Source organism: Podarcis erhardii (genome assembly GCF_964252035.2).
Source record: "Podarcis erhardii genome assembly, chromosome: 8".
Lineage (NCBI taxonomy): Eukaryota > Metazoa > Chordata > Lepidosauria > Squamata > Lacertidae > Podarcis > Podarcis erhardii.
In genome coordinates this window covers 18,808,152-18,830,423 of record NC_138499.1, presented here as the reverse complement: position 1 = coordinate 18,830,423, position 22,272 = coordinate 18,808,152, and the positions used below count along the sequence as shown (strand labels likewise).

At 40.2% G+C, this 22,272-nt stretch overlaps 1 protein-coding gene across 5 annotated transcripts in view; it reads right to left on the bottom strand.

Moving 5' to 3' along the window:
- Positions 1–22,272, bottom strand: part of CSMD3 (CUB and Sushi multiple domains 3) — a 574,504-nt gene that overhangs the window by 408,852 nt on the left and 143,380 nt on the right. For all 5 annotated transcript variants that reach the window (XM_081873886.1, XM_081873887.1, XM_081873888.1 and 2 more), the window contains exon 3: positions 20,756–20,868. In XM_081873886.1, coding sequence (XP_081730012.1) covers positions 20,756–20,868 — 113 coding nt within the window. The remainder of the gene's footprint in view (positions 1–20,755; positions 20,869–22,272) is intronic.

Below are 22,272 nucleotides of genomic sequence, written 5' to 3'. Positions count from 1 at the left end.
TTACTGTCACAAGATATCGCACACGCCACTAGTTCAGATAGCAGGTTAGATTAATTCATGGAGAATGGGAACTATCAATGACTGCTGGTCATGATGGTTGAATGCAGCTTCCTGGGATGCCTCAGTGGGTGTGGAAGGCTGCTGCGTTCATTTTTCTGTGAACCACCCTGAGATTCAATATAAATTAAATAAAATAATAAATAAAATAAACAGATGAACCTTTGGTCTGATCGAGCAGTATCATTCTTAAATTCTTATCTTTTTCTCTGAATCATCCACAAAAGATATACTATGAAATATCTAGTATCTCAGTTGTGTCTGTTAAGTGGTATTATTTTCTACTTATGTTGAAGGATAGCTCAGCTGGTTACAGTGTGGGGCTGATAAGACCAAGGGTGCAGGTTCAATCCCCATATGAGACATCTACATATTCCTGCATTGCAGAGGGTTGGAACTTGAGTACTTAGGGTCTCTTCCCATTCTACAATTCTATTATTCCACCCCCCCTCTCTCTCTGTGTGTGTGTGTGTGTGTGTGTGTGAGAGAGAGAGAGAGAGAGAGAGAGAGAGAGAGAGAACGAGAGAGATGAACAGGACCATAGCTCAGTGGTAGAGAATCTGAGGGACCCAGGTTCAATCTCCAAAATCTCCATGCAGGTCTAGGAGAGACTTTTGTTTGAAACCATGCAGAACCACTGCCAGCCAGTGTAGACAATATTGAGTGAGGTAGACCCATTGAGTGAGGTGTGGTATAAGGCAGCTTCCTATCTCCCCTGAAATTTAACTGCAATGTTTAGTTCCTACAGCGCTTTCAGTCCAAAATCTTTCAATAAAAACTTACAATAACAAACGAAAACAATGTGTTCTGGGTACGGGCCTCGGAATGTGAAAGGGCGAAGAAAGTGGTCTGAAGCAGAGAGAGAAAATCTATAGCACTTACTAAAACTGTGCAAGACAGTGTTTTGTTCCCTCTCCCTCTTGTCATTAATCACTGCTTCTATATTCAGCACCATTACTGCATTTAAATGGTCGTAGTTGCTTCACGGGGGCTCTCTACTGTTCAGTTAAGAAACTACATTTCATATTTTGCCAGGAATCCTAGGCTTTCCCTCTTTTGTGGTTTTAAAATTTCTCAGATGAAAATGGAGACATGTGCATAGTGACCCAGTCCTCATGCTTATCTAGGATGGTGTCTTGATTCTGGAATATCCTGCTCCCCCCCCCCCCGCCAAAAAAAAAGGCATGGTTGATTGGTGACATTAGAATATTTTCTGTGCCATGTTGAAACATGAAAAGCAAAAGAAAAATTGCCCAGGCATTGTAAATGGTTACGATTACTCTCCATTAATTATAGTGCTACCTCTTGGTTTGCTAACTCATTATAAATGCTGTTGCTTTATTGTTCTGTTGTATTTGTGTCCGGTACAAATAGTTTTAATCGTGCCCATTGTACACTGCCCTGAAATTCATTTCAATGAAGGGCAGTTGAGAAAGATTTATAAGTACATTTGTTTAAAGGCCCAAAGGGGCAGGGGATGGTGATTATAAAAGAAGAACAGGTAGGAGAATTCAGTCTCCTTCACATTTTTATGAAAAGCTACCTAATCCACATTTCTGAAAACAACAGGCAGGAGAAAATACAAATATCCTCAGAAATGTGCACTTCTCTTAATTTTGTGGGGCAGGTTTCCTACCCCCATGCAAACAAAAAAGTGGATGTTAGAGGAAATGTGGATAAAAATATGTGCAAATTTTCATGCTGACTTCTTTTTTTCACTGGGACAAACTGAATTTATGATTAAGAAAGTGAGAAGATGAGAGAAACCAAAACTGAAAGATTTCTCCATTCCTTTTAACATGTATCCACACACACACACACACACACACACACACCCCCATAGGGAAGAGTGCCTGGTAAACATGGATATATCCCCTTCCCTTGAAATTGTCAGTTTGATTAACTGAGGTGAGTGCCCTGGGATATTGGATTTGTGTCTCTGTGTGTTTTTGTGTCAGAGAGGAAGGAGTATTCTTTTAAAGTAGGTTCAGCCCATCAAAATACACCAGCAGGATTTCACCGCTGACACTTTATTTTGGAGGCAAGGAGACAAAAATAACTGTTGTACTTTCCTTCTGTGATTGCAACATGTGTGGCATCTTTATTTATAGAACTAAAATAATGCCTTATGCTCTGTGCTGAGATGCCAGCTTTGGATTAAATAAGTCTAATCTTCGCCCACGCCAAGTGTTCAGACTCTTCCTAAAGAACTGGAATGCTTAATGCCTGATTTCTATGTTATATCTTTACAGAGGTAGGTCTGCCTCACGAATGAGGCTGTGCCACATTTGGGATTTGTTTATAAAATTTTGCATTGCTTTTCTGTTGAAAATATTCCAAGTGTCGCATAAATTCTGAAAACAAAACAAAATGAAACAAAATGAAATGAGAAGGATGACTTAAGGATGCAAAGACTTTAGTTGTTTTTGAAGGATTTAAAATGTTTACTGAAATCATAAAGAGGGAGGCATGGGAGGAATCACCCAAAAATGACGGTAACTATTAAAACAAAACAAATGCAAATAGACGAAATGCAAAATGGACTCTGCTTTCAGTGACAGAAATTAATAGAATTCCAAAAGTGAAGAACAATTATACAAGAATGTATTATGATAGGATGTTCCTCTTAAAAATATTCACCCATTGTAGTCATTTAATATTATCTGTTAAAACTATGTCTGCTGTGGATTTTAATGACTAACAATTCTACAGTTTTAATAATACAGCCCTCTACATCTCTCTTCTGTGTGGTGAAATTTAAGTAATTTGCTCTTATCCCCCCACCCCAACTGCTCATACATCAACTGCTGAGACAGGCCAAGGGTAGTCAAGGAATGCAGATAGATAATAAGAAAGCAGATTGACAGAAAGGGACTAAGCAAACATTTATGGAGGCGATTACCTACCTGTGATATTTAATTTGTTGCAGCGGGCAAAAAGAGGGGCTTTCCACACTGGATCTATGCATTAAATTTACTATTGAAAGGTGATAACTGATTATTAAAAGAATAAGCATAATTGTCTAACTATTCAGTTACAACTTAAAGCTCATTTAAAAAAATAAAAATAAAATAAAATACACAAGCGCATTTAGGTGACATAGAGGGCAATCCCATGGCAAGATCTGGGATGAGCAACTCATGATGCAATAGATCTCCAGCTCAGCCGGGTGATTTCCAGCTCAGCCGGGATCAGCCAGGGTTCAGTCCCCAACCCTGGCTCAACTGAAGATATGCCGGTGTAATTTTCTCATCTCAGTTCATCTGAGGTTCAGCTGGCTGAAGCTGGCCCAAATGCAAAATGGGGGCATTCCATGGGTATGGCAGGACATTTCCAGAGAAGTGGGGACTTAGGCTGGATCCTAAACCCATTCAGCTCTGTCATGTGAAATGGCAACCTTGTGCAGAACACTATTTAAAAGCCCTGTTTTCCCTCTGCCAAGTTTAGACAGCTGCTCCACTGCCAAATGGGGTTCGGATCCTGTTGCTTTACACTAGCATAGGTTTGCTCCAATAATTCCTGTGTAGCACAATCCTATGCATGTCCATAGGAAATAGATATACTGTATATATTCTTCTTGTACTGCTAGCAGTCATGGAATAGTATACATATTTGACATAAAAGATCCCTATACAGTGGTACCTCGGGTTAAGTACTTAATTTGTTCCGGAGGTCCGTACTTAACCTGAAACTGTTCTTAACCTGAAGCACCACTTTAGCTAATGGGGTCTCCTGCTGCTGCGGCGCCGCCGGAGCCCGATTTCTGCACTTATCCTGAAGCAAAGTTTTTAACCTGAAGCACTATTTCTGGATTAGTGGAGTGTGTAACCTGAAGCGTATGTAACCTGAAGCGTATGCAACCCGAGGTACCACTGTAAAATGTATATTTTACTGGAGAACACATTGAAAATAATTGAGAAGTATATCTTTTACATAAGAAGTGCAGACCAAGTTCAAACAACAGGACAGAATTGCAACATGGCCGAATGGAATGAACCTATGATCGAATGTCAGCAAGAACAAAATGGGATAGAATTAGCTGCTCACCCCATTTTAATTCCCCTTGTATATTGTGAGCTGAATTAAGACTTGGGGGAATAGCCAAATTTCAAACTCATGTTTAGATTTCTACTTTCATTGCTATCTGTAATCGCAACATAAGGAGAATTACAGCAAGGGCTCAGGCCTATTCATGCTTACTTTACATCAAACCCTAAAGAATATGATTGGTCTTGTGAATAAATTTAGATAGGACTGGGCTGTATAAGTGTGTTTGTGTGTGTGTATATATAGAGAGAGGGGGGGGGAGCGGAAATATTAGTACAGTAATTGTAGTCACTATGGATCTCTCTTGTTCTTTGTCAAAACATTGATTTATGAAGTGATCTAACAGAGTAAGAACATTTGCTTTCAATTTCCAACAAATATTTCCTTCCGCGGAAGACGAACTAGAGACATTTTAGAATAATGACATTAGATGGCAAAGAAATGTCAAAGAAATGAAATCTTCTGTAGTGTTAATGGAAAGAGTGAAGAAAGTATTCTTCTAAAATATCAATAACCATGTTTATAGCTACATAACAAATGTGAACAGTGATGATAGTGTAATAAATCCTTTCAAGGCCAGCTATTCTTCAACTGCAGTATTAAATACAAAGAACTGAATTGACTGAACAAGTGATAAATTTATTCAATCTCAAAAGGAGAAAAATGCAACTATGGAAACATTTCAAAAGATAAAAAAAGATTAAAAAAATCCTCACCATCCGATGGGAAGAATATTGAGATTGCCTTTAAAATGGGCTGCATTAGATACAGGAATCAAATTTTGACAAAATCATTTGAATTATTAGTCTTATCTAAACAGACTGAGCAGGATTGTTGTGGTTATATATGCTTTCAGTCTGGTTCAGTAAGTCCAATCCCAGCTACAGCAAGATAGGTACTTTCAGTATTGAGCAACCACCCTGACTGGGCTCATCCTCACCACTGCCACTCATGTTTGTGACCTATCCCTGCAAGCTCAGTCCTTACCATCACTCAGAGGAATATAGGGCAAAGCAAGAAGAGACTCTTGCTATTTCATGCTGGAAAGAATAGCTATAAGTCTAGGGGAATCCCGGGTAGAGCATTGGGTCCCCTTGTTGGTGTGTGCAGACCCCTCACACCACTCCTGAATGAGACAGTTCCAAGGAAGTACATTGAATTGGGAAATGGTCTTCAGGATTTGAATCAGGAGCCTAGCCTGCTGAGTTACCATGGAATGTGCATGTACTCATTACATGCCAGTACTTCCAGCTACCAAACCAAACTGACTTTAACCATTATCACATACAGTACAAACATGGTATCCAGCTCATGCTTATATCAATGGTGACCATCTCTAAGGAAGCTTACAGGTGCCAGGAAAGATGTGACTATCTTGCTGTTTCGCTTCAGGTATGTGTCTTTACTGAACCAAAAAGTGTGTCAACTAACCCACCCTGGCACTTGCCATTTAAAAAAAGACGGGGGGGAGGGCTATTGGGCTATAATTTTCCTAATCGATCCTGGAATATTCATGAAGCTAGTATAGCTGTCTCCTGTACCCATGCAAACATTATTTCCCTGTTTGCATGTTATCAGTTTGTCCCCTGTCACTGCACAAGTCTCTGGATGCTCTCAGTCTGTCTTAAATTTTCTTAGGATCTTAAACTAATGCACTGCCACAATATTCTGTGGACATATTTGCTGTGATGCATTGAACTGGCATCTGGTTTTTGTTTTGGCTGAGTGCTTGAACATCATCTTGGGGGCAGAGTCAGCATGGGAGTGAGTCTCAAAAGCTTTAATGACCCTAAACACATATCTAACATAAATCCAATTATCCAGTCGTCCAACACACATCCAATTATCCAATGCACTTTTAGAAGACATAAATACATAACAGGGTTTTCTCTGCCTTCTCCCATCATCCTGATTATAACCAATAATCTTTTATGTGCTAGATGCTAACAGATCCTAGATGTTAACAGATGCCATTGTTTACTGAAATGTTTCTCAATGGATATAGTCATCTATTATACTGCTTTGGATGCAAATACTGAACGGCAAATATCTTCAATGTGCAAAAAAAATAAAATCTCACAGTTGGAAAATAACGTTTGAGGATTTTCAAGCACATATATATATATATATATATATATACACACACGAACTGGTTTTTGTAAATTCTATTTGTTTGCTCTAAGTAAAGATCCCTGTAATGAATGCAAACATCAGACTTAACAAAATCTTTGCATTCTGGGTTTTCATAGCCTAAAGAGATGAAATCCAGTCCTCATTAGCGTTTAACAAATGCAGGGCACACTTAACTGAATTGACATAGAATTAGTGCTAAGAAATTGTAAAGACTAGTCATGGCAAATAACCTGTTCAGAAACTTCTTTTTTTTTTTTTTAATGGATTGAGACAATCCATTTGTGACCATGGTGAAATGAAAACCTATCTCTGTGTTGATAGATATTGTTTGCATGTGTTTAAACACCTGTCGTGAATGTGGGCTAGAACATGATCATTTCATTTACCGCTTAAAACCAATTAATGTGAATTCAACATTTGACTAGCCTAACAAGAAGAGAACAATGTCTGGCAGAAGATCTTTCCACACATATTGGCAGACACTGGGATTTATATCAATATGCTTTCATGCTGCTGCAATAGTGGGACTTAATTTTACCAACACAGTGATTTTTCTTAAAAGCACCGAGGTAGCAAATCTCAGTACCACCCACTTTTTCCTTTTTATTTCATTATTTCCAATCATTTTGATATAATTCTCCCCCTTCTTTGTTGAACATCATTTAAATGACATCCTTGAGTAGAATGATAACCTACATGTTACAGTTTTCTGCAGAAAACTGTACTCACAGAAAGTATAACTCTCATTTACATTGTACTAAAAAGGGGGGGAAGAGAAAACCTCCACAACAGAGAAAGGCTAATACTAACACATTAAAAAAAATGTGGATGGAGAACCAAATTTCCCACCCAGGATCAGGGATGCCTCCAGATTTGTAAGAGCCCTTAACATATTGCTCTGGTAATTTCTTCCTACATTATTGCATTGCCTCCCTTAGTGAGTTTACCTAGAATTTATGCTGGCATTCCTCTCACTGGTGGTGACAAGCCATCATCATTTTAGTTTCGCACAGTATGAGGCCTCAGATGATGATCATATTATTATATCAGTTTAGTTTGTTTATATGGATTGTGTTTAATGGAAGCATGCCTGAGAGAAAACATTTAAGAGACACTCTGAATCATAAAGGAAAACAATAAATTACGTCTATACTTGTTGTGGCACAGATCTTAAACTCTAGTATAAAATGTAATTTATGTCATCCCTGACGTTACATAAATTGATATATTGGTTTCAGGAAGCAATTTAAACACCACCAAAATATTTCAGTTACCTGCCAGGTGAAGCAATGTATTGCTGAGCAATTTCACTCTTTTCCTAAATTGAGGCAACACTACTAGCTATATTCAATTCAATACCCTACTCCTAAGTTTAATTCTAGCAGAATTTAGATAAGGAGCAGGTGTTTGGACTGATATGGTCAATATTTACCCCTCTCCTCAAATCACAAATATTTCTACTGCTGTAAATAGGAACTTTGCATTTGAAATCAGGGCAGACTATGGCCTAGGCTACGGATGATTTGGGATTTTTGGAATGGCACCCAAACTACTGATATGTATTACAAAATAGAGATTTTGTAATACTAACTGGTTATCATTTTGGGAACATGATGACATGGCTTCTTATGCATGAAGCATGTTATATTATATCTGGGGACAGCAACAGAATCCGTGGCTTAGGGTTGACGACTCCTATGTTCACTGTAATTTGTGTCCAAACAAATGCAAAGCATGATTTCTAAGGGAAATTCTTGACAGTCCAAAGGCAACATTCCATCATGGGCAACCTACTGGTGGGCACATGGAGGGTGGGACCAGAGCAGAAATATGGACTCTTATCTTGGTATAATAGGCTGTATTCCCGCTATGCAAGTTTCTCTCTGTCTCTCGGCAGGCAAGAGACATTCTAACACATTTCAACTAAGAAAAAACTGTTTGAGGAGGTTTAGTGACGGTCATGAACTGGGGAGAGCAAGAGGCCAGACAAAGTGGGACGGGAGCTGTAATTGGTCCCCCAGACTTGGGGTTCCACCCACAGAAGGAAGGCAGAAAAATGCCCCAGACAAACTGTGCTGGATTTAAAGAGGTGGGTGGTGTGAGGAGGATGCTAGACCTTGTACTCTGCATTTCTGGCTACTTAATACATGTATCACAGATTCAGTATTAATATATTAGCTCCTGAACAACTGTCTCATGTATTTATCTAGGATGTAATACAAGTGCAACCTATGAGCCAAAGAGAGAGGCCTAATTATCACAAACGAAACAGATTCTGATCCCAGTTCTTCTGTGAGGTACATATAATGGAATGCTTGTCCATGGGAAGTAAAAATAATAATAGAAGCTAGGGATGAGAATTCTAGACTTGGCTTCTGCTTGACCTGACACCTTTTGCTTCTCTGCCTCCATGGAACAGTCAAAACAGAGGTTTACCACTTCATCTGCTGCTTGCGAGGCACATAGACAAATCTTCACATAGTTAGCAGCCACACAGTAGTGTGGTGGTTTTTATAAGGCCTTGCACACCATCTTTCTGTGTCTTTCCTCTCTCCTGCAAGTGAGGGGAGCACCCTGTTGCAACAGTTCAATAAAGGCAAAGCCTACAGGCTGCTGATTTGCTCCAATTTACTCTGGTTGGTGTCTTTACTTTTTGTCCAAGGGAGCCCTCGGATTTTTCCGGTAACAAGTTTTTGTCAAAGTAAATTCAGGTTGGCATAAGCTGAGGGGCCTAAGGATCAGGTCCCTCTCAGAGTCCAGTTGATGAAATGCCTCATTTTAAAGTCTGTTGTTGGTAGGAAAACCTGTTGACAGCTTCCCACTAGCTGGGCATAGCTTGGGACCTTCCCCACCAGCAATGCTGCTCTCCATCGGCAGAGACTAGCAAACAGATATATATGCAGCATTGTAACATCATCCAGCCATTGATATGGCAGGGAGTGGATTTAGGATTGCATGGTTACCATTTCCCTTGCAAACTTTGTCTTTGGATGAAATAATTCCCATGAAGGAACATCGCCATATTAGTAGAAACAACTTAAAACTGCAGTCATCATCAGAAATATGTGCTTTTGTTCCAGAAAAGACGAAGTCTTTACAAGTGTTCTAGTCTGAATTCATCCCCCAACACACAGGAAAAATATCAGAAAGCCTTGACTATGAAAAGGCTACAGAATGTACTTTTTTGGTAAACAACCATAAAATGATACATTGAGTGATTTTATAAGCATCTACCTGAAAGAGAGATGTGGATTTTTTGATAACATTGTAGGTATTTTCCTGCTTCCAGAAAAATGTAGTAAATATTTTCTCCTTTAAAAGTGGGCCTGTTTTCACACATCTATTTCTGTAGCATCCGTACTGTAATTGCTTAAGTATAACTTTCACTAAATCATAAAAGGTGGAAAATATATCCTAAGTGTCCTTATATCTCATTATATTGTCAACAAATATTATCTTCCTATATACATAAAAACGTAAGGCTGTCATTGTGCAGCCCCCACTGGAGGATCTGTAATGCCTCATCACAATCTGGGATTTGCAAAAAGTCAGGGTGGGGGAGGAAAGCAAACAGGAAAGAAGATTTTCACACAAACACTTGCATATGTGTAAAGAGTTTTTGCCTGTGGTCAGTGTGATGTGTGAACCACTCTCTAGTGATATGTTAGACAAAGGTAATCGAGGAAAAGAAAGAGCACTGTAATTCTCATGTGAACAGTGTAGGAATTTGGGTTTTACTCAAACTCAAAAGGGACGCGGGTGGCGCTGTGAGTTAAACCACAGAACCTAGGACTTGCCGATCAGAAGGTCGGCGGTTCAAATCCCTGCAATGGGGTGAGCTCCCGTTGCTCGGTCCCTGCTCCTGCCAACCTAGCAGTTCGAAAGCACATCAAAGTGCAAGTAGATAAATAGGTACTGCTCTTGCAGGAAGGTAAACGGCATTTCCGTGCGCTGCTCTGGTTTTCCAGAAGCGGCTTAGTCATGCTGGCCACATAACCTGGAAGCTGTACGCCGGCTCCCTCGGCCAATAAAGCGAGATGAGCGCCGCAACCCCAGAGTCGGTCACGACTGGACCTAATGGTCAGGGGTCCCTTTACCTTTACCTTTACCTTTACAGGGGCCTATTCAAAAGTTGACAATCCCCAGTCCATACATTCGCACCTTTAAATATTCTTGTGATAGTGTGAACAGTAACTTTTTAGAAGATCATTTATTTTAGACTGTTTGTATTCAGTGACCAGAGTTTTATCCAAGGCTGTGTGCATGACGTTCAGCTTTCACAATGGGACTCCTCTTTCTTCTCCTCCCCCTCTTTACCCCCTGCCCTCAATTGGCTCCAAAAGGTTCCCTAACATTCTGGAGCAGATTTTGAGGGTACGTGGGTAGGGCACTGCTAGGGAGGGAAGAGGATGGGCAAGTACAAGTGTGCAAGCAGAACAACAATGTTTGTCACCACCCACTATTTGCCATGGTCTAAGATATGGTTTTCTCACTCACCATGTGCTAAAGAGGAACAAAGGAAAACTGGTCTGGCTGGGAAGATAAGAACGTAAGAAGAGCCCTGCTGGACCAGGTCAAAGGCTTATTTTTGGGCAATATTCTGTGCCTACAGTAGCAAACCAGATGCCTATAGGAGGCTCACAAGCAAGACCAGAGTGTGACAGCAGTCTCCCCAGAATAGTGACTCTCAGCAAATGAGATACAGAGGCATGCTACCTCCATTAGTGGAGATTGAACAGAGCCAACAAAGCAAGTTGCCACTGGTAGCTTTTTCCTCCATGAATTTGTCTAACCCTCCTTCAAACCCATCCAACAGCTTACTGAGAATTCTGGTCTGTTGAAATCAAAGAAAGATGAGTGCTAACAGTTTGTAGGCAGGATACAAGAGATGTGTGATCTTGGGCAGATGACACTGATGACTGTTCTTTGGAATCATTCATGCCACAGATGATATTTTGGATGTTGTTTGCCTCAACTAGAGCCAGGGCCTTCTCGGCTGCGGCTCCAATCTGGTGGAACGCTCTGTCACAAGAGACTAGGGCCCTGCGGGACCTGACATCCTTCCGCAGGGCCTGCAAGACAGAGTTGTTCCACCAGGCCTTTGGTCAGGGCGCAGCCTGACTCCCTCCTCTGGCAACCTGCTTAGAATCTTGCTTAATTAGTTGCCATTAATTTGATTTTAATTGATTTTTATAATGTAATATTTTTAGAATGTGTGAATATCTGATTGTTTGATTGTTGATTGTTGTTAGCCGCCCTGAGCCCGGCTTCGGCTGGGGAGGGCGGGATATAAATAAAATTTATTATTATTATTATTATTACAACCTCCCATGGATGTTGGCCATATTGGAGGGCTAGAGACTAGCCACCCCTGCTTCACTTTGTCAGTCATATTCAATTTATTCTACGTTGGTTGTTTGCCAGTGATCCTTTTGCTACTTCATTAATGTGGCTCAATCCAATTTTATCTACACCAGAAGGAACTCCTCAAAACCAAGGAGAGGGTTGTGTGTGTGTGGCATGGTTAAAAATGACCACACAGTAGGGTTGCTGCTTTAATGAATCAATTAACCATGTAGTTTGCATTCCCAGTACCAGCAGGATATAATATCTATTAGGCCAAGTGTTCCAAAACAGAAAATAAAAACTTTAAGAGAGAAAAGAACTCTGACATGATATATAAACTTATTTTCCCCATTTTCCTCACCTCTGATTCCCTGTGTAATGTTACAAACTGACTAGATCTATCATGTTGTCACTTATGAGCTAATGGCTTGGGAAAATATTATGCCTCAAGCCATGAAATAAACTCTTTGATTTGCTTCAGAATTCTGTCTAATGGCCTTGGCCTCTCAGGGTCATGCGTTATTTGCACATTTGGTTTTGGCAATGCAGGATATAACACTCTGAACTTAGTGTCACTGGCTAATGAGAAGATAGCTAACAGATTCACCATCAATCATGTAAAAGAAGTAATATCTGATACTAAAGATTATGGATGGGTACCCAAACTTGTCTGTCTAATTAGCTAAAGCACAATTTAATTTGGAAGGCAATACACCTTATTTTGTCTTCTTCTGAGGTTCCCAATGTTTAGAAGGTAAATAGCCTCCAATATCTTCCACATGCAATTTTCCTCAGAAGTGTCAGAGGTAGGTGTCTGGAAGTAGAGTAGCCCCCTTAAGATCCACCGCACTGTCCCATTGAGCACAAAGGCATGAAAGAACATTCTAAGCTCATTCTGCTGAACATGCTTTGAAGCCCCCCACCCCTTGATTGGAAGTGTCTTATTAAGTTTGCTGACTTCAAAATTATGTGCGAATTCAGCTAACTATGCTTAGAACTCCACCTCAGTGGTCAAAAGTCAGGAGCCAGTGCACAGGCATAAGTGCGCAAGGGCTTCTGTGCAAGTCTCAGTTTCCTTTCCCAGTTCAAGCTCTCATGTTAGGTATCATTCATCAAGAAACAAGAATAGGGTCAGATAACTTTAAGGACATTTTCTAAGAGTTATGGGTGTGGTTTTCCAGGCTAATTAGGCACAGCTGGTGATGTGTATAAAGAGAGAAGAAGTTGCAGTTTGCCTGCAGAAAGAAAACACCCACATGCTTTGTGTTTGTAGTGCCGTAATAAAACGCTTGTTTGAGTATTTTACACCAGTCTCGTGGTTCTGTCGTCTGCCACCAGGGAAAATTCGCCTCCAATATTTCACAACATGATTGAATAGTGGTTGTTGGCATCCATCTGTTTTGAGAGTGTGCCTCTGTAGAAGCGTGCCAAACTGCAGGGAAATCTCAGCGCCTGCTGTGGCTGAAGAGACCAGTAACTCATAACTCCTGCGTTGTTTTTGCTGTACTTTTTTTGAAGCACTGAAGTGACCTCTCCAACGTCCAAGCCAGGGCAGTGTGTGTGGAGGTCATGGACTGCCCAGATGACAATACCTCCCTCTTGGCCTTGCTGATGTGCTCCAAAGGAAAGCAGAGCAATACGTTTGGCACCAGCTTGGCTGCATGAGTTATTGGATGGAGGCACAAGGTGCCATCCAACCGTCTTAGGGACTCCAGATTTGAGTAGGGTTTACTCCTTAGCTTTTTCTCTTCCTAAAGATGTCTCACAAGGCAGTGGGTAGTATAGTGTACTTAGTTAAACAGGTCAGAGACTGAGCAGCTACTGTATGGGTAAAGTGAAAGTTAGGTTGAGCATTCCCAGAGATTTATTGTGGGACCAGAGATATAAATTATTCTTGAACCTGCCTAGCTCAACTATATACCCAAATTTAATAGACCTGGGGCACAGGATTGTAGGTGCTGTCAGTGAGGCAGTATCAATGAACCTCTATTATTCCACATGGCTCCCCCAATATTCAGGATTCTGGTAGCTACTACTGCTACAATTCCATCTTGCTGTCACCAGCTTATCTAGAATTGACTGCTAGTATCCCACTCGAGTTTAACACTTGCACCAATTACTTATTTGTATGACCCTGTTTCCCTGCTGTTACCACCACATATTTGAATTGCCAGTTAATAGTAAACCTCTATTCACCCACCAGCAGCTCTGACAAAGTGTGGTACAATATACAGTAGTTTCTGTACTTTTTGCCTCGTATCTCAGGTTCTATGGAAGCTAGAAATGTTTTTAAAACAAAACAAGGGGTGAGGAAATCTGGAGATTATGCTTTGTCTCTCCCCCTTGTGGATGCCCATGTACTCATCCTGGGAAAGGGAGAGCATTCACCTGTTAGCTGTAGTTCCCTTTTCCCAAGGATGGGGAAACTGTGGTCTTTCAGATGTTGCTGGACTACAACTTCCATCAGCCCCACCCATCATAATGGTCAGGGATTATGGGAATTGTAGTCCAACCAGATGCTGGAGGGCCACAAGTTCTTCATTTCTGCTTAATGCAGTTACAGATCACTTATAGATTGAAATATGTTGGCTTGTCTCTTTATACCCACAATTGGGAACAAATCACAATTAAAGACTTGTGCATGGCGATGTTAGAAATCTTGAAAAGCAACATCTGCTGCTAAGTCTTATGTCTTTGATATTACAATATTAGTCACGGCTGCATGTGGGATAGCAACACAGTCTGGATTTGCCATAGACACATTATTCAAAACGCACAGTGAGTATAAAACATTAAACAATGATGTTTAATATTCAGCACATTCGTATCATGGTCTCTTGAGTAAGCACTAATGAAATTGGCAACACCATGAGAAGTATCAGAAAAGAACACTCTATACTGAGCAACTGCAGGGAGAAAAAGAAAATACACCAAAGACCAAAGATTGGCTCAGTGCCAAGACTAAACAGAATTTACATGTACAGCAAAACATAGGGCATTTTGCCTACAGCGTTTGTTCTCAGTCTCCATTTGTCCCAGAACATGGCCCACTTTGCACATAAAGCTAAGTCAATCCTTAGCTAAGCATGAACACATAAGAATGTGGGGACAGTAAAAATTACAGCAGCTTTGCTCCTGGACATCCTTTTGAAACATTACTCAGCACTAAGCCATGGTTTAGTGTTATGTGCAAACCTGGGCCATAACAGAGTACAAGATGAAGGCTGCTCTGGATTGTATAGTCAGCAGATATGCCAGAACACCTGTCTTAGAATGAGATGTGACCTTTGCAATCTTGAAGCACCTATCTTAAAATGGGATGTGAGCTTTGTCAACCTTGAAATTCTTCACTTCCCCTTCTCTTAAATCAGGGGCAGAAGTTGAAATAGTAGTGAAGTCACACAAGGAAAAGAGAAGGGACAGGGTCCCACCACTTCATCATGCTGGATACCTGATAAATCCATTTCTTTCAGCTGATCTTGGGAGATAGAATGAAAGAAGAGGCCATTTTCCCCCAAAACTCTTGAATTGGCTCAGGAAATTCTCCCAAGTCTAAAATTATGGATCAGTCCAAGGAAAGCTGTGGAGAGCTCCCCATCTTTATTACTCTGTGTGTTTTCAAATATTCTGACCCACCATTCCTTCACAGATCAGATCAGGCTTATTTCTTCGGTTCTAGTCATGAGACCATTACATAACAAGGTTTAGCAATATAAAAGTAAGACAAGGTAGCAGAATGGAAGTTAACTAGGACACAAATAAATTGCAGCATGAACAAATGTAGATGCTGGGTTTTCCAAGAACATTGCATTCCTTAACTGATAGATTAAGGTCATACATTGCCCTGTTTGCTCCCTTTGAAAACTATTTTATATGAGAATTTTTGTTTCCATGTTTTATTTCTAAAAAGTAAAGCTACTTTCATAACGGGGGCAGGGGAGAGAAAACATTGGGAAATAAGATCAATAGTAGTTGGACAACTTCAGCCACTACGTGCACAGTGAGGATCTCAGATAAGCAGCTTAGCTGAATTAATTTTTTGGCTGCAGTGTGTCATATGAGGTATGTGGGATTTTTGTGGCCAGATGCCAAAATTACAGATGAATAGTGTTTCCTTCAAGACATGCCAATCAGGTAGAGAACCATGAATGGGAACTTTGCCTACAGCTGCTTCATAACAGCACCATTGATGCTTTCAGCCCCCATTAGTAATCTTAGCCCTCTGAAGTTGATCCTTTTTCATCTAGTTTCATCTCATTTGCTGTTCCCATTCTCCTTATGTTGCCAAAGCTAAATAATTATTTCCCTGAAGAAGCACTGAGGAATTATTTTGATTACATGACTGGTCTGTTAGCAATCTGCTAAAGCACAGACCTGGTACCAAACCTGGTATTGATTTTCTGAGGCACAACAACAGCAACAAAAAGTTCCCCATTGGGTGCAGAAAATTGGCTTTGGCATTGCAGATTTAGTTTCTTTTGAGTGACAGGGTGGACTTGATTTTCAGTTTCTTTCTCTCTCTGTGTGTAGATAGATAGATAGATAGGTAGGTACAGGGTCAGATTTAGGTTTGATGAGGCCCTAAGCTACTGAAGGTAATGGGTCCCTTTATATTTCCAGCTGTCCTTTGTCAACAACAAATTGTTTCTGCTTTTTGTGTTGAATATATGCTATATGGTAATTTATGGACCTAATAGGTATCTAAAGCCATTTGCACATGCAGAATGTAGACACCCTATATATAGAAATGAACAAACCAGTGATATTTTAGGGAGCAGGCTAGCAGGCGGGGTCCATTACTTACATCATAGGAGCCTACAAAACACAAAACACTGTTGCTCTTTGTAGGTTTTATTTTATTTGTTTTTTATCTTATATTTTGGAAATGTACATCTAGTTTCTTTTTTCCTTTAAATTTTTTTGGGGCCCCCAACAGAGTGGGGCCCCAAGCTATAGCTTGTTTATCTTATACGCAAATCCGGCACTGGATGGATAGATAGATAGATAGATAGATAGATAGATAGATGATAGATAGATAGATAGATAGATAGATAGATAGATAGATAGATAGATAGATATAGATAGATGATAGATGATAGATAGATAGATAGATAGATAGATAGATAGATAGATATAGATAGATAGATAGATAGATAGATAGATAGATGATAGATAGATAGATATAGCTGATACATGCAAGCATACATTTACAATATGCAGATTGCAAAAGGAATGCTAAAAAATGGCAACAAGTTTAGGCAAAGTCCCAAAGCCAATCAGTACAAACTACTCCACAGTGGAGCACACCTTTTCTGAGGAGACAAAGGATCTAAATTACTGTTTCCTATCCTCCATTCCATCCTCTAATTCAGAAAACAATTCCTATGCCATAAGAACATAGGAAGCTGTCTCAATCCGTTGGTCCATCTGAGGAACCCTTTAATTATTGAGCAACCCTTAAATTATTATTATTTTTTTTTAATTTTTGCCTGGGCATAAGGTCATCAGGTGCAATGAAATGGTAAAATTATTGTGTCTAACCACCATGGACAAGCTACATGTTCCGTTCTCTTCTTAATTGAAGAGTTGTCTTATACTATTGCTTTATTGCCATTTTAATGTTCTCTTATATCTCCCTCTGCGAATGCCAGTTGGCCATTGAAGAGTGGACTTAAAACACTATAAATGTTATTCATAAATAAATTCTGAACATGTGTATGGTGTGATCCCACTCTCTCATCTGGGCATGAATTGGAAATGATCCCACTCTTTCATCTATACACATCCATTGTAATTTGTGAAGCAGATTCGTTCTTGAATATTTACTAGGAACTACCTGCATTAGGTTACCACAATATATGAGTGCTCATTTTGTCCCACAAGGACTTTACTCAAAAAAATTAATTCACATTGCTACATTGCTCATGCATACATAGTCAAGCACAACTGGCTACTGTTCTAAGACTTGCCTTTTCTATTCTTGTTAGAATTCTGAACATTAATAGGCAGTCAAAACATAGTTCAGTGACTCTATTTGTTTGGATATTTAGTACCAACTTACAAATATCTAGCTGGGAAATGTATCCTGGTACATTTTAATTATATGAATAATGTTTGATCAACATGCTTCAGTAGTTCATTACAGCAGCTTCAGATCCTTCATAACATTACAGAATCAATGGCATTGCAGATTTCGGAGAGCATTATGGGAAACTTTTCCTGGTATTTTCTTAAGAAATTTCCAACAGATCTTAGACACCCTCTGCCTTCATTCTCCCCACCAAAAGCATATGGATATATGAAGCTGCATTAGATTAAGAACAGCCACTGGTCTACTTAGCAAAGGATTGGTTCTTCCTCACTAGATGACCAACAACTGAACCTGGCCACATCTGCATGCGAAGCTTGCTCTCTACCCCACACTGACGACCTCTTACTTCAAATTGTTGTAGCACTTTTATGACAAGAAGCTCTGGTTAAAACCTGAAGGAATGGGATATGTGAACCCCTGCCCCCCTTGAGAAAATTTGCTAGTCTTGTTGAACCTCATCTATTCATTTGTGCACACACTGTTTGATACAGAGACATTCGAAATGATCACTGCATTCTCTACAGCCTCATAAGCAGCTATGAACTTCCGTCAATGACCTAGAATTCTGACAGGCAGAGAAAGCATCACAAATCCTGCCGGCTCCATTTCAGGGCCTTCTAAGATCAATGAAATAACAAAAAGCCATTTACTACATATCCACTATATCTAAAAAGCACTATAAATAACAAATCAATGAGGTTTCTTCCCATCATTTTTTATTCCTTCTATGGCAATTTTGTGTTATATCTATAAAAAGTGATATAGAGAATATGAGAATTCACATTTTATATGAAAATTGGCTTCATAGATAAGACCAAGGGTCGATCTAGTACAGGCATAGGGGCCCCTTTAATGCCTGAGGGCCACATTACCTTCTGGGTAATCTTCCAGAGGCCATCTATCCATACCCTTGTACAGCCAGCAATTTCTCTCTCTCTCTCCCCGCCCCCCCCCCCCCAGCTTCATCCAGGCAAGGCAGAATTGAAGGATATATTCCAGCCAGGAAGATAAACAACTCATAGTGGTGGTGAGGGGGGTAGGAAGAGAATATTTGGCTGGGGATGGTGTGTTATGTATGGAAATCCCTGAAGGTCATATTTGGAGAGACACAATTGCCTCCTGGGCCAGAAGTTCCCTACCCTGAGGTTTAGCACAACCCTCTGTTCAGGGTGTCCAGCCAAATACATCTAAGAGGGCACGTAGTTGTTGCCCTGTTGTTTCCTCCCCAGTGTCCTGAGGTATTTTGCCTTTGCATAGTAGGTTCCTCCCTACTGTGTAGCTATTGGTAGACCTATATTCCATAAATTTTGAGTCTTATAGCCATATAAGCTAGCAACCTTCACTGTGGCACTGAACCCTAGCAAGGTGATGAAGTGACCCTTCAATTAGAACTACCCCTGCAAATTGCTCCTAATTAGAACTGCCAATGACATTTCACCTGAAGAGGAAATTCAAAGTGACATTGATGGTGGGATTTCAAGGGAGTTTTAAATGATGGGCGAAATTCTAAGGGGGAGTCCCTCACATCCCTGCTGCAGAACAATTACAGCAAACAAACAGATGGTGTCACTGGAATACCACAGTGTCCTTTGATGAGGTATATAAGTAAATGCGGTTTCTGAAAACAATGTCACATTAAAGCTGTGCTTTATGCCTTATCTCTTGCTTGAAGGAACAAGACCCAAAAACCTACAGCAGGACTGCTCTTTAACTCATTTCCTCTGCTTCTTGACAATGTTGAACAGTTGTTTACAAGTTAAATGGAAATCTATTCAGTACTTGCTACCTGTTTAATTACAATGAAAGAGACTCGCTAAGAACAAAGGAATATCATGCTATCCAAATAGAATGGCAATCACAGAGATTCCTGCTGTGTGTTATAAGCTGCTATTTTGCTCTCCTCCTGAGCAGTAATATCTCTCTTGAACACACATGTGCTGACTAAGCTGCATTGCATATCACTAGACTACTAGAAGTGGAAAAGATGGATCAAAGTGAAATTAATTTCACTCTATTACAGAACTAATCTAATTTGAAAGAGGCCTGTAAAGAACAGTGGATTATGTCTGACTAAATTCTCTTCTAGGGATAGGGTGGACAAGCTGCTATGTCTCATAGATGGATATGTGCAGTAATCACATGTTAGCTTAAAAGAATAAAATGATTTAAGCATGAGAGGCACTTGGCTTTCCAAAGAGCTCCTTTGTTTGTTTGTTTATTACATATATTATCCTGACTCTCTTCCAGTTTGGAATTCAAGCAGCATGTTGGACAGTTTCCCACCCCAGCAATGGCCAGATCTTGACCTTTGCTTCAGGAAGGGCATATACCCCAAGAGTCAATGGTTCTTCAGCAAACTAAATTAGGCCAATTAATGTCAATGGTCTGAGTATAACTTAAAGGTAAAGGTAAATGGACCCCTGACCGTTAGGTCCAGTCGTGGATGACTCTGGGGTTGCGGTGCTCATCTTGCTTTACTGGCCGAGGGATCCGGCATACAGCTTCCGGGTCATGTGGCCAGCATGACTAAGCCGCTTCTGGCGAGCCAGAGCAGCGCACGGAAACGCTGTTTACCTTCCTGCTGGAGCTGTACCTATTTATCTACTTGTACTTTGACGTGCTTTCGAACTGCTAGGTTGGCAGGAGAAGGGACCGAGCAATGGGAGCTCACCCCATCACAGGGAATCAAACCACCAACCTTCTGATCAGCAAGCCCTAGGCTTTGTAGTTTAGACCACAGTGCCACTTGCGTCGCTGAGTATAACTAAGTTAAATACTATCCCCTGTTTCATCAAAGTGTGTGTGTAGGCTTTCAAATTCTCTTCCCTGATTGTGAGCTTGTTAGCTGCATGGGGTGCAGTTATCCATATGACTGAGAAAGAAAATGTTGTCTTAAATTTGCCCTTACTGTCATTTGCCCTCATTTGCCCAAACAATTGCCCTTGCTTGTCTTCTGTTGAATCCGAGAGACAAAGCGCTGCACTAAAATTGCTAGTTGCTACATTACTCCCCCCCCCCTTTTTTTTTTACTGAAGGGTATCTGATGCAGTTCTAGCATGTGTATTGATTGTATTATCTTACCTTCATAATATACTTTAAATCCATGGGCACTCACTGCAAAGTCACTGGTCAATCGTAGCGAAAATACAGATTTTGTACTGGTAATAGGTGGAGGGAGGTGAAATCCCGTTAACCTAGGGGGAAAAAAACATTTATTAATTTTGCCACAAATAAATAAATAAACCAGATTATTTCATACTTCCTTATCTTGAGCTGTGTATAAAATATTACATTATACAGCTTAGATTTTAAAGAAGGATGTCCTGCTGGGAAGCCATGTAAACCTATGAATGTTTCCTTTGGAAAAGTCAGGTGAGACCTACTAACCAAGATAAATACAATTAAGCAGGAAGAAAATGTAGTTCTTTGTAAATATTTTAAGGAAAGCCTAGAAATTCATACTGGTTGTACAAATACCTCTTCTCTTGTTAGCTGTCCACATGGATGGTTTATGCATGGAGGGTAAGTGGTACCTAGGTGATACCTAAACATGAAAAATACTCTTTTATTTTAAAAGTTTGAAAGCCACGGGATATGTGAAGCAACCATATGCCTGTTTGTAAAGCACTGGGAGTTTTGAAACAGTTTGGGTGACTCATTCCCAGCCCAAACTGCAGAAGCAGCTAGGAGAGAATAGATGTATGTGTGGGGGAGAGAGAGAGAGAAACATTCCCAAACTCTAACCTGTTCATCTTTTTCTCAGTTATGTTTAATGGTGATTCTGCAGTTATCTCGGTTGGGCTTGCAGAGTCTGTTCTGCTGTGTTTGTTTTTTTCTGCATGATAATGATGATGACAATTTGTGTTTTAATGATTGTTATCATTTAGCCTGTTAGCTATCTTGGATGTTTTAAATGTAGAACAATGGGGCATGAATATTTAAAAATGAATGCATGGCTAAATAAATTGTCTGCTAAGCTTCCTCTGGATCACCAAGCCTACTTTTTTGGGGGTTCCTGAATAAAGAGAGGCTCATACAGTTGGAAATAATAATAATAATAATAATAATAATAATAATAATAATAATAATAATAATAATAATAATTCTTTATTTATACCCCACCATCCCCGGCCAGAGCCAGGCTCAGGGCGGCTAACACCAGTAAAATCACAATAAAAACATAATATGGGAGGGGGGGGGGACTATTTAAAATACGGGTTAAAATACAATTTAAAATACAGCCTCATTTTAATAGTAACCCATAGTTCATAAGGGGAGGGAAACATAAGGGTCAGACTGAGTCCAAACCAAAGGCCAGGCGGAACAGCTCTGTCTTGCAGGCCTTGTGGAAAGATGTCAAGTCCCACAGGGCCCTAGTCTCTTGTGACAGAGTGTTCTACCAAGTCGGGGCCAGTACTGAAAAGGCCCTGGCCCTAGTTGAGACATACTGGGGTACATCAGAATTAACAATGAAAGGGGTAAAGCCTTGCCTTCACTATGCCACCTCTCCTACCAGGAGGCATGTGCTATAATGCCCAAATGACCGTGATGACAGGAGCTGATAATAGAATCATAGAATTGTAGAGTCGGAAGTGGAT